Source organism: Acinonyx jubatus, chromosome C2 (genome assembly GCF_027475565.1).
Source record: "Acinonyx jubatus isolate Ajub_Pintada_27869175 chromosome C2, VMU_Ajub_asm_v1.0, whole genome shotgun sequence".
Lineage (NCBI taxonomy): Eukaryota > Metazoa > Chordata > Mammalia > Carnivora > Felidae > Acinonyx > Acinonyx jubatus.
Window position 1 is genome coordinate 52,042,944 of NC_069384.1, and position 12,564 is coordinate 52,055,507.

Consider the following 12,564-nt stretch of genomic DNA (forward strand, 5'->3'; position numbering starts at 1 on the left):
AGAATCATAGTCAAAATAATTGCACACAGATTTATGGTTGTCAGCTGGATCCCCAAAAAAGCAAAACGAGAGAGACTCAAATGTCCTTGGAATAGGCCCCACTATTTTCTCTACCATGAAGCCAAGGAGAAGAAATACTTTCCAAGAGGAAGTAACAGTTTAGCAGGTATTCCACAAAACAAGTACTTATCAAAATTATTTGTTCACTGAGTTTTCCTAAACTTTACATTTTAAATACCACATCCCACTTTACACATAACAATTTACCACAGACTGACCATTTCATCTTTGCCTAAAACTTAGCAGAATAAATTGTTACAGGGCAAGCTGGGAAGGAAAGGAAGACATCCTTTCGGAGGGCACTGTCCTTTTATTAAGAGAACTATTCCAATAGTGATGAGGCCTGGCTTTTGCTCCCAACAATGTTCTCTCCCAACATTATTTATCTCTGTGATCTTGAACAAGAGAACACAAAAGGGACTCGGTTTCTTAATTTCCCAAATAACTTCTGTGTTAAATTTGTATGATTGTGTAATTCTAAACATAGCCCATCTTTCAAATCATACTCCAAGAACAAGAAGATACTTTGATGCCAATCTATGGAGTAGAAGTTATGGAAAAATCTGGCTATGAGAGATCCTTGACCCAAGCAGAATGAGTCATTTAAGCCACCATCAAAATCTCAATGAGAACCAACTCCCCTTAGTCTACACAGAAGACTTGCACAGGAACTAAACTGTTTTCTGTACCCCCTGCCTTCTTTTTATATACATATAAATGTTTGAAAATATAAAAAAGATGGAGATTTTCATTATGGCAGAGAAAAAGGAATCAACAGCACTGGCTTGTACTATAAACTAGTTTGTTAAAGAACAAACACCATTTGCATTACAAATCAAATAAAAATGGTATTAGAAGAAAAATGCAGCCTTAAAAAAAAACAAAGAAATTCATTCCTACAATGAAATGACTCCAATATGGAAATCAGTATACTCATGGATGTTGGAATGGCATCTCCTACTAAAATGTGAGTGTGAGGACAGGTCTCCACTCTCATTGCTGCCACACCCAGCTCACTGCTTGCCATAGTACAAATGCCTACTAGGTACCTAACACATTTCTAAGTGGGACGTGGGGAAAATGCACAAACCAGGAGACAGACTTTTTGATCCCAGATTGACATTAATAAAGTATGATTTCTCAGCCAAAGCCACAGGGACTGACAAAAACAGCCAATCTCTGTGAGTTTTACCCAGTTTCATCATCTGGAAAATAAAACATAAATTCTGAAGCTATAAAGAAGCATAAGGTATTCTGGAAGAAATTCTTACGGACATGAAATTGGTTGGATTGTAACAATGGGCTTATATATGTTTACATGCGTTTATCATGTATGTATAGGTAAATGTATATATAGACGTATATTTGTTTATATGTATTTACATATCATTATGTATTTATCATTTAACCAAATTAAATATCGTGAAAAACACTTTAAAATAATGAACATGAAATTGACTTACTTTGTGTTTAGCACAATATTTAAGTATTCAAATATACACATACAATTTTATACACAAACACAGGTGTCATGAAAACAGACAATATGCTAATACCCTACTCTAATTTGAAAAATCAGAGCTCTGAGACTTAATGAAATTTTAAGTTTATCAAATTACATGGTATCACATCCTCTTTTACTTTATGAACACAGTTTCAGTACCAGCACAACAAAATCAGTTTAAAGGACACAATTAAGAAGTACTAGGAGCTCTGTTAGCATTTCCTTCCCTCCCTCCACTCACCTGGGTGTTACTGATTTGCCTAAGAATGACCCAGAGAGAACTCTTCATCATTAGATATACCTCATAATATTACTGTTAAAGAGTCTTACCTTCCGGGTTTGGTGCTGTATTTCTGTAGTCGTGCTTTAACTTCATCATATGTGAGAAATGCCATGTAACCTGGATGTGTTACAGCTAAGAAATTCCAATTCCGTAAAATAGAGCCCCAAGGCTAAAAATATGAATAAATGAAAAGATATTATCTAGATGATATCAATTATCAATTATATGCCAACCCATCATTTAATATAGTTACTGAAATCTCCTGGATGAGTTCATGTGGCTTAGGTCAACCTTCAATGCCTAACAGCAAACATGTAATACCTTCTTCTATTTTGGAGAAATATTAGGCAGAAAGTAGGACGGAATACAGAGAGCAAAAAAGAAAAAAACACACAATTTCTTTACAAATTCTATTCCCAATACAGCATTTGTGATCACTTTGGAACCTAACACACATCACTCTCCTGTTTAAAACCCTCTAACTTTGAGTAAAAGCAAAGTCCTTATAAATGGTCTAGAAGAGCTTCACAGGGTTGATGTCCAGCTCCCTTTCTGTGCCTATCTGTCATGACTCTCCCACTTTCTGGCTCTTCTCCAGGCACCCGGGCTTCTTTGTAGCTGGTGTGAACACAAAAATACTCTTCTTCCTCAGAGGTTTAGCATTTGCTGATTCCTTTACCAGAATTCTTTCTCCAAATACATAAGTGATTCTTCTCCAATGTTACCTCAATGAAGCCTTCTCAGACCACTCTACTTAAAACTGTTAACTCTCATCACATTCCTTATCTCCCTTTGTGTCTGTTTTGTTCACTACTGTACCTTTAAGGTATCTAATTTTATAGAACAAGAAGCCATACCATGGAATGTAAGTGATTTGGCAAAGGTTACATATTAACCACAAGCTACATAAGAGTAAGGAACATGCAGGTCTTGTTCACCAAGGGGATACTATAATGGACGTAGGATCAGAACATAGTGACCAGGAAGGCGTAACTGTTGTTGAAAAGTTCCTCTAGCTAGTGACTTGTCTGAAAGGCCCTGACTCCCAACCTACCATTCTTTCCATGGTAAGAGACTGGTGCTCATGCTCACATTTGCCTAATTCTTGCACAGTTACAAAAGGTTTATTTATGATTTAGCAGTCAGGAAATTAAAAATCTTTCACAGAAACACACAAATGCACACACACAGAATTTGTACCATTCTTTCATGTGATTAGCTATCCCTCCAGTTACCATGGCAAGAGAAAAAAGGCAGTCAGTGATAGACAGTTTTGCTTGAGGGTGTGAGTGAATCATCTCTGCCACATTTTTAAGGCTGAAGCTACATTTATTCCAAGGACTTGGCAGCATACTCTAGCTGATGTGCCAGATTATTAACTCATATCTTCTACATAAAAGAAAAAAAAAGGTATTTTGTGTTGCCAAGTGAAAGTGGTTGAAATTGGTAGAGGGCTCCTGGCTTTTGTTTGTTTTGAGACTTGCTCCCAATGATTGTTAAGCAAGTTTCAGATTCACAAGGTGGAATTCTTCAAGGATTGTATCTTTGAGATGAGGATAACAAAGGAAAGAATTATTTAGTAATGAAAAATTTTTTAACCTTTTCTGACATAACAAGAAAAATCTTCAGGGTATTTCCCTATCACACTAAAATATCTAATTGGGCAAAAAGGAGCTCTGGAGAACACTATTATCAGAGTTTCTACGTACTTGGAAAAAACCAAAACATGTTTCTAATTTTCTTCCAAAGTCATGACTAAAAATTGCATAAATAATATTTGGAAGATTATCACCCTATGTTTTTAAAAACAGAAATAACTGCTAGTATAGGCACTGGGTTTTGTTTTGTTCTACTTCGCACCTACAAAGGGCAAGGATGGAAAGAATATAAAATATTTGGGACACTTCCATTAAAGTCTACAAAAATTAATGGAAGAGTTGTTAAAAAGATATGAACTTTATGGAGAGCCAATGCACAGATCAGAATACAGGTGGAAAAAAACTGAAATTGGGAGTTTTCAGTCAACAGCTACAGTATTAAGCAACCATTTCTTAGTACAAATCCACAGGGCCAGCTTCTAACTACAAAAACATTTTTATAATAGAAAGAGTCTGTGTACTGTTTTTCTTGTGAATGCAATCCACAGTCAGAACACATGGTAGTTACGTTTGTTTGTATACTTGTTTTGTTTTCTTAAGTATTTTGCCAACTAATGGCTTAATGAAGGCAAGATAAAATGCTTTGGAGACAAAGAATTATTTTTATAATTTGTTTTTAGATTAAAGGAAATGTTTTCACACCCACCAACACAAAATGTACAGATTCTTAAATGATTACAGAAATTAATTGAATTAAGGAAGCTATTCCCTCCATTCTTCCAAAATGCTACTATTTTCAAGAATAGCTGTCTAATGACTTACAACTTATATTGGAAGAGGGGCCTGGATTGGTCTGTCCAGACTCACTCTCTTCTTGCTATAATGGATGACTTTCCTTCTCTTCTTTTGTTCCCTATTCCATTGCTGCTATATATTCCATAGTCACGAATATATTCCTTCAAATCACACAATCCTTATCCCACCACCCCTCAAATTTATTGCCCCATTTCTCAGCAACCCAATCTCCTCTAGTAGTGGGGAAATGGAAGAAGTGGGGCAGCAGCCCTGGGGAGAGAGTAGAGAGAAGCAAAATCCATCTATTTCTGTTCCAGGACTTTAGTACCTGCCAACCCCAGAATCTCTGAACTTCCTGGAAAGGAGAAAGAGAAGATTAAAGGCAGAAGAAAGAAGAAATGAGGAAGGCCTCCACTGTAAGATCATTCCAATGACTTCCCGGCATTTGTTCATGTGCTGGCAGAATATCAGGATAAGGGAAGAGTGGAAAAGAACGTATCTAGTATCCGGCTTTACATTCTTTTCTTCCCTTCTTCTTCCATTTCCTGGCCAATTCTCCTAGTCCCCGCTGATGACCCCGCTGATGATAGTGTTCTTCAAACCCTAATGCTAGTTCTCTACATCAAACCCCAATCTGGAGCATGTACCTTTCCTACTTTCAGATCCCATTCTGCTAAATATCCCATTCCCGACAATTCAGATATTAGAATTCACTACTAATTAGCCACCGTCATTGTCACTGCAGAAGAATATATGTTCATGCAGGTACACTACTCACAAAACTTATATTTTTTCATACAGAATGCATAATTATAACTTAAAAAACTATTACTCAAAGTTGTATAAAAATGAAAGGTAAGTAAAGTTCATATGTCTACTTTCCTATTCATAGAACGTATTTCATAATATTTTAAGGGACATGTATGATTAGTTAAAGCATTTGAGTAATGAAACCAAAAGAAGTGAAAAGTCACAGAAATATATAGGAGTTAGCAAGAGCTCTTTAGCTACTTCTATAATTATGTGTTTTAAAGGAGACTAGACATTTTTGGTCCATAGATATTTTTTTGGTTTGGTTATCTAAAACTTTTCACAGTAATTCTATTTAAAAAGATTCTTTTCCTCTCCCATCCCAGTGAGCATAAATAAGATACACGTAATTTACACTATTAAGATTACCTGCACTCTTTTAAATGAAACAGCTGATAAGAAAATATGTGCACATATTAAATAGCAGTTTGGTAAGTGTTTAACCAACATTAAGGTGGCCTCATAACTCTAATATATAACTGAGGCGTTCTAGCATTTAACTTCCACACTAAAAAGCTGTCCAGGCTCCCTACAAAAAACACATTCTTCCTAGAATGAACAGTTAGGTTTAATGTATGAAAATAATCTTTTTTCTCTTCCTTCAGGAAGAGAGGGGAAGAAACAAAGCTTCTACTACTTCAAATGTCTTTGTTGTATCATGTTAAATAAAAAAAAATTGTAAAATTATCAGAAATCTTTAATGAAAAGAGAGGTTCTGTTATAAAATGATCAGTATCAGGGAGCACAATCTTTTTTATAAAATGTACCTTAAAATCATTTTAAAAAGTAACCTAATAGCCTATACAGGCATACCTCATTTTATTGTGCTTTGCTTTACTGCACTTCGAAGATACTGTGTTGTGTTTCTGTGGGGTTTTTGTTTTCAGATTGAAGGTTTGTGGCAACCCCATACTGACCAAGTCCATCATGGCACCATTCTTGCAAAAGCATTTGTTCACTTGAAGTCTGTCATATTTTGGTAATTCTTAAAATATTCCAGATATTTAAGTCATTATATTTGTTATGGTGACTCTGTGATCAGTGATTTTTGGTCTTACTGATGTAATTTTGAGGGGTATCATAAACCACATCGATAGAAGACATCAAATGTAGCCCACAAATGGGTGTTCTGACTCCTCAACTGACCAGCCATTCCTCCATCTCTCCCTGTCCTCGGCCTTTCTCTCCTCTGAGACACAGCAACATTGAAATTAGGCCAATTAATAAGCCTGCAATGGCCTTTAAGTGTTCAAATGAAAGAAAAAGAGTCACACATCTCTCCCTTTAAATCAAAAGCTAGACATAATCAAGCTGAATGAGGAAGGCATGTTGAAAGGCAACACAGACTGAAAGGTAGGCCTCCTGCACCAAACTGTTTGCCAAGTTGTGACTGAAAAGGAAAAGTTCTTGAAGGAAATTAAAAGTGTTACTCCAGCAAACACGTGAATAATAAGAAAGCGAAAGAGTCTTATTGCTGATATGATGAAAGTTTTAGTGGTCTACATAGTGGCCCTAACTCTCTTCAATTCTAGGAAGGCTGAGAAAAGTGGGGAAGCTGCAGAAGAAATGCTTGAAACTAGCAGAGGTCAGTTCATCAGGTTTAAGGAAAGAAGCCATTTCCGTAACATAAAAGTGGAAGGTGAAACATCAAGTGCTGATTGATATAAAAACTGCAGCAAGTTCTCCAGAAGATCTAAGACAATTAATGAAGGTGGCTACACTAAACAAGAGATTTTCAGTGGAGATGAAGTGGCCTTCTATTGGAAGAAGATGACATCTAGGATTTTCATAGCTAGAGAGAAGTCAGTGCTTGGCTTCAAAGCTTCAAAGGACAGGCTGACTGACTCTCTTGTTTTGTTAGAGGCTAACGCGGCTGGTGACTTAAGTTGAAGCCAATACTCATATCCTAGTCTGAAAATTCTAGGACTCTTAAAAATTATGCTAAATCTACTCTTCCTGTGCTCTAGAGATGGAACAACAAAGCCTGGATGACAACATATCTGTTTGCAACATGAGTTCCTGAATATCTTCAGCCCACTGTTCAGCCAAAAAGTTCCCTTTCAAAATATTACTTCTCATTGTTAATGCACCTGGTCATCCAAGAACTCTGATGGAGATGCACGAGTTTAATGTTGTTTTCATTCCTGCTAACACAACATCCATCCTATAGCCCATGGGTCAAGGAGTAGTTGCAACTTTCAAGTCTTATTTTTTAAAAATACATTTTGTAAGGCAATAGCTGCCATAGATTCCTCTGATGGATCTGGGCAAAGTTAACTAAAAACCTTCTGGAAGGGGTACACCATTCTAGATGCCATTAAGAACATTTGTGACCTATGGGAAGAGGTCAAAATATCACCATGAACAGGAGTTTGGAAGAAGTTAATTCCAACCAACAAGGATGACTTTGAGGGGTTCAAAATTCCAGTGGAGGAAGTACCTGCAGATGTGACGGAAACAGGAAGAGAACTAGAATCAGAAGTGGAACCTAAAGAGGGACTGAATTGCTACAATGTCATTATACAGCTTTAATGGATGAAGAGCTGCTCCTTAGGAGTGAGGGAAGAAAATGGTTTCTTACATAGAATCTACGCCTGTGAAGATGCTGTGAAGATTGCTGAAATGACAACAACGAAAGAGTGAGAATATTAGTTGATAAAGGAGCGGGAAAATTTGTGAGGACCGACTCCAATTTTGAAAGAAGTCCTGTGGGCAAAATGCTTTCAAACAGTATCATATGCTACAAAGAAATTGTTCGTGAAAGGAAGAGTCAATCAATGCAGCGAACTTCATTGTTGCCTTATTGTAAGAAATTGTCACAGCCAGCCCAGCCATCAGCAACCACCATCCTGACCAGTCGGCAGCCATCAACATTGAGGCCAAGACCCTCCACCAACAAAAAGATTACGACTCCGTGAAAGCTCAGATGATGGTTAGCATTTTTTAGCAATCAAGTATTTTGTAATTAAGGTATATACATTGCTTTTTAAAGACATGATGCTGTTACACATGCAATAGACTACCATATAGTGTAAACATAACTTATAAGCACTAGGAAACCAAAAAGTGTTTTGAACTGCTTTATTGTGATATTCACTTCATTGCACTGGTCTGGAACCGAACCTGCAGCATCTCCAAGATGTACCTGTATATACCAAGGGAATAATCATGAAACTAATGTAAACTGAAAATATGCAAAAACACAATTTCTGCAATCATTTATCTAGTTTCTTATCCTATACACCTAGGTAGAATTATGATCTGAAACTTGTAATAAAAACAATGTATTCTATAAGTATTGTTGACAAGAGTTAATTTGCCTTCTGTTAACAGGTTCTTTCATAAATTAAAACTTAATCCCACACAATTTTATTTTCTTACATAAATCAGTCACCAGATCCTTGTAAACTAGTGCCAAGCAGAATCATAAATCAAAGAAGCAAAATTCTTATAACATGGAAAACGTGAAAACCAATATTATACTCCAACATTTGTTGAAAGCACGTTTCAAACGCATAAATCTTACTGAGACTTAAAATAATAAAAAAATTCCATCAGGATACAAGCAAGCCTGTGTTCTGATCAATTTACCTCACTTACTATATAATTTATATTACTATAATTATAAAGATTTTAAGTGGGATTCTTTCATTCTGTGACTACTTGAATTGAACACCATAGATGATATACAATTTAGTGGCATAGTCAAATTCAAAGCACAAATTTCAAGTCTTCATGTTTAATGTAATCCATGAAGACATACAAAAGAATAAAATGATAGCACACAGCTTACATCATTTAATGGTACCTGCTTCTTAAAAGCTATGTGAAGACAATTATAACGGATAGATTAAAAAAGAAAAACAATAAACAGGACAAGAAGGTTAATGTCACAGTCATACATATTAGAAAACAGGAAAAAAAAAAAGAAACCCTAAATTTTCCAAAAGAGGAATTTGTTAAAGTAATGACATACTATTTTGATGAAAACATTACGTAGCAACTGAAAATCAATAATTATATTGATTAAAAAGATTTATTGACATGAAAACACGTTTATAATATGTGGTTGAATGAGCAACGTAAGTTGTAAAACAGTATACACCACAGGGATCTTCTCTACAGAACATGATAAATTTACTATTTATTGCAAAGTTTACTATATCTCTTCTCACCTAATGAACACAGGACGCAAAGCAGAAAAGTTGGGTTCCAACCTCAGCATATACCCACCCATAAAATTTGCATTCTGTCAGTTACTGGGCTAAAAGGACAAAGTAAAGTGAGAAACTAGGAAATTTAAAACAAAGCTCCTTTCCATGAATCTTCTCAAGGCTAACAAGCAATTACCAGCCTCACAGCACCTGATACGCCAAACTTTAAACCTTAAACTTATAGCAATGACCAAAAACTTACACCAGCGACTCCAAAATTATACACTACCAAAAAATGAGACTATTTCTCACATGCTTGTGTGTGTGAGAGAGATGTACTCACACATGTGCACACGAACAAACGCGTGCACACCACATGCACACATAGGAAGGAAATCAGGAGGGAGGAAAGGATTCAGCAAATAGAAAGCTTACCTGAAAGAGTCTGGTAAAAATATCAAATTCAAAAACTGAAATGTAATCATTACAAGTTAAATCAATTGTTGATTTCAGAGCCATTGCTTCCAGGCCGGAGCTAATTTGATGAACCTCATGAAGGCACTGTCTGAATACTTTCCATGGCACAATAGTCCTGTGTAAGAAAAAAAAAAAAATGAGTAATTGAATCAAGTGTCATTTAAGACATACCTTCCACTGAAACAGAAGAGTTCAATCATAATGTAAATAGAATTAATTGCATTTGTACTAAAAGATAAATAGTTGACAAAAAAGACAAAGATATGTTCATAATTCAGAACATATGTAATAGGTTTTGCTAACTGGACTGTTTTCCATTTGCTAAGAATGTGACAAAAATCAAAATCAACTTCTCTCTCAAATAATCCTTGCCTATCAACATATTTCTAAAAATATGTCCAAAAGAAGGGATTACGTCAAAGTCCTATGTGTCTTACCTCTTGTGTATACAAGATCATTTGACTTTGCATCAAGTTAATTTTTCCCCTCTATTTTCTTAAAATAACGGTAAGACTATGGGTTCATATAATAGTAGGAATTATGTACTCATGGCACAAAAGAGTAATTTACATCCACCATTTTGAGAAAGCTCAGGTGGAAAGTCATGAAGACATGTTAGCCATTACCTCCTTGTATTCTGCAGATAAAAAGCACATGCTATTTAACCTTTCATATTAATACAAAGGAAAATGTTAATATTTTTAACCAACAACACTGGCTAGCATGTGGAAATTTATTTATTCATAACTTACTTTTATTAAACATTATGCATCAAATTTTTATTAAGTAATGCATTTACGTACTTCAAAAACTTAGAAGAGCAAAAAATGGTATTCAGGGAAGTCTCCCAGTCTGTCCTCCACCTGACCAGTTTCTGACATTCACCTACTTCCTTCCCACCATGAAAATAAGTAACACTCATTTTTTATCCCTTAATTTTCCTCCTTTTGGAATGTTAAATGCCTATTCTTGAATAAGTGGAAGAAAGAAATCATTTGTGTTTCTTTAAAATTTTAAGCTGCAGTTTTCACAGTAGGACATCAGAAGAGCTATATACACCCTCTTTTAAGAATGTACATATTTAGGTATTAGGTTTTTCTTTACCATTATCTCTTAAGAAATAAAAGGCTCAGAATGGACTACATTGGCCCTTTCCTATACTAATTTTCCCAGTGAAGCATCACCATAAATGTACAACTTCATATTCACTCAATAATTATCCATTTCAGTGATTGTCAAACTTGAGCATTCATCAGGATCGTGGAAGGGCTTGTTAAGACAGAAATTGCTGATCCACAACCCATGATATTCTAATTCAGTATGCCTGAGGTGCAGCTGAAGAACTTACAGTTCTGACAAGTTCCCAAGTGATGCTGACACTGCTGGTCTGGGGATAACACTTTTTGAGAGTCACCGATCTATTGCTAAGGGAAGGCACTGTCGAGAAATACACCTATGAAAATAGAAGATACTATCTGTCCTTGAAGAACACTCATACAGGGTAGAAATAAGATGTGTAATGCTAAAAAACATAGGTGGGGAGGGGAGGCATATTTAAGGCAGTGCTGGAGGAGTTCCAGAGAAGGAGGGGTCTGTGGCAAGCTGAACAAATGAATGGAGGGACAGGCTTATGATACTATGCTGCATTTATAAGAAAGTTTAGGCTTGATAGACCATTAAAAGAAAGAAAAACATGAGGCTGACTACATCAAAAGGCTTTTCTCTATGTATGAAAAAAAAAACAGGAAACCACAGAGAACCGAAGAGATACACCACATCAGACACCGTTTAGAAGAAACACACGTCAAGCTCTGATTAAGGTTAACAAAATGCTGCTGTTTTCAGAAAACAAGGATAACTTTTGATAATGTTAGGAGGCCATTGATTTATGGCAACGTGTAAAAATGAAATTGTGTCCAGTTACATTACAGTTACTGCTAAAGTAGTGCCTAAGAAGCACATTTGTCTTTTCCAAATTAAAGTTTCAAATATTCAACACATAAGAGGGACATGAACCCTCATATTCAAAATTTTTAAATATTAAACAAAGAACTACTGACTTAAGAATGGCATGTTTTAGTTTTGTATAGAAATGTTAAGAGAAACTTGTCTTGCATATAAAGTATAAAAAGGAAATCAATGGGCCTGATACCTTTAATACCTGCTACCATAAAAAAATATATATCTCAATCCCAATATTTAAGGAGCATGAAGACCATAACTCCTTCCAATACTCAATGATTTCCCAGAGAAAATTATATTAAAAAAATGTATGAACTTCTAAAACTGTAGTCTGACATACTACTTTGGGACAGTAATTTACAAAGGAGCAAGCTACATTTCTGTGGCACTTGTGTAAATGACACTTGCTCACAGTTCACTTGTGATAAACCGAAGGTCCAAATATGCTTACATAGGGTAGTGACAGGGATTAAGAAGGGCATTATTTGGTTAACTAACTATATACAAAATTTGCAAACAGGTACCTTTCCTTTGATCAGCTGAATCAAACACCCACCATTGAAAATATCGGGGAGGAGAAGGGGTTCACAAGTGAAGAGCAGAAACAGCATGCAATGACTTCTTAAAAAAAAAAATTGTTCTGAAACCGTGGCACTAAGGATCTAACCTTTCCAAAGAGGACGTCAAGTTGCTACCACCTTCTTTCCTGATGTGTATGGGGGGAGGGAAAAAGAAGAGGATGGCTTTTCACACCTTTAATTAAACTGCAGCAACAACACATAGTGGTTTCTACTCTCTTTCCCTAGAGATGAAGCAAGTCAGAGAAAATATTAATGACAAATTGTTTTACAAATACGTACAAACTTCATTGTGCTAACAGAAATCTGGGAATATGAAAAGAGGAAAAAAAAAAACAAATAG

The 12,564-nt window shown here is 35.7% G+C and overlaps 1 protein-coding gene across 6 annotated transcripts in view; it reads right to left on the reverse strand.

The window, feature by feature from the left end:
- Window positions 1-12,564, reverse strand: part of CBLB (Cbl proto-oncogene B) — a 211,730-nt gene that overhangs the window by 92,376 nt on the left and 106,790 nt on the right. For all 6 annotated transcript variants that reach the window (XR_008297637.1, XM_015069176.3, XM_015069173.3 and 3 more), the window contains exons 5-6: window positions 9,640-9,796; window positions 1,895-2,016 (exon numbers count right to left, since the gene is read on the reverse strand). Coding sequence is in view for 5 of the 6 variants with exons in the window: in XM_015069176.3 (XP_014924662.1) it covers window positions 1,895-2,016; window positions 9,640-9,796 (279 nt within the window). In the remaining variant the exon portion in view is untranslated. The remainder of the gene's footprint in view (window positions 1-1,894; window positions 2,017-9,639; window positions 9,797-12,564) is intronic.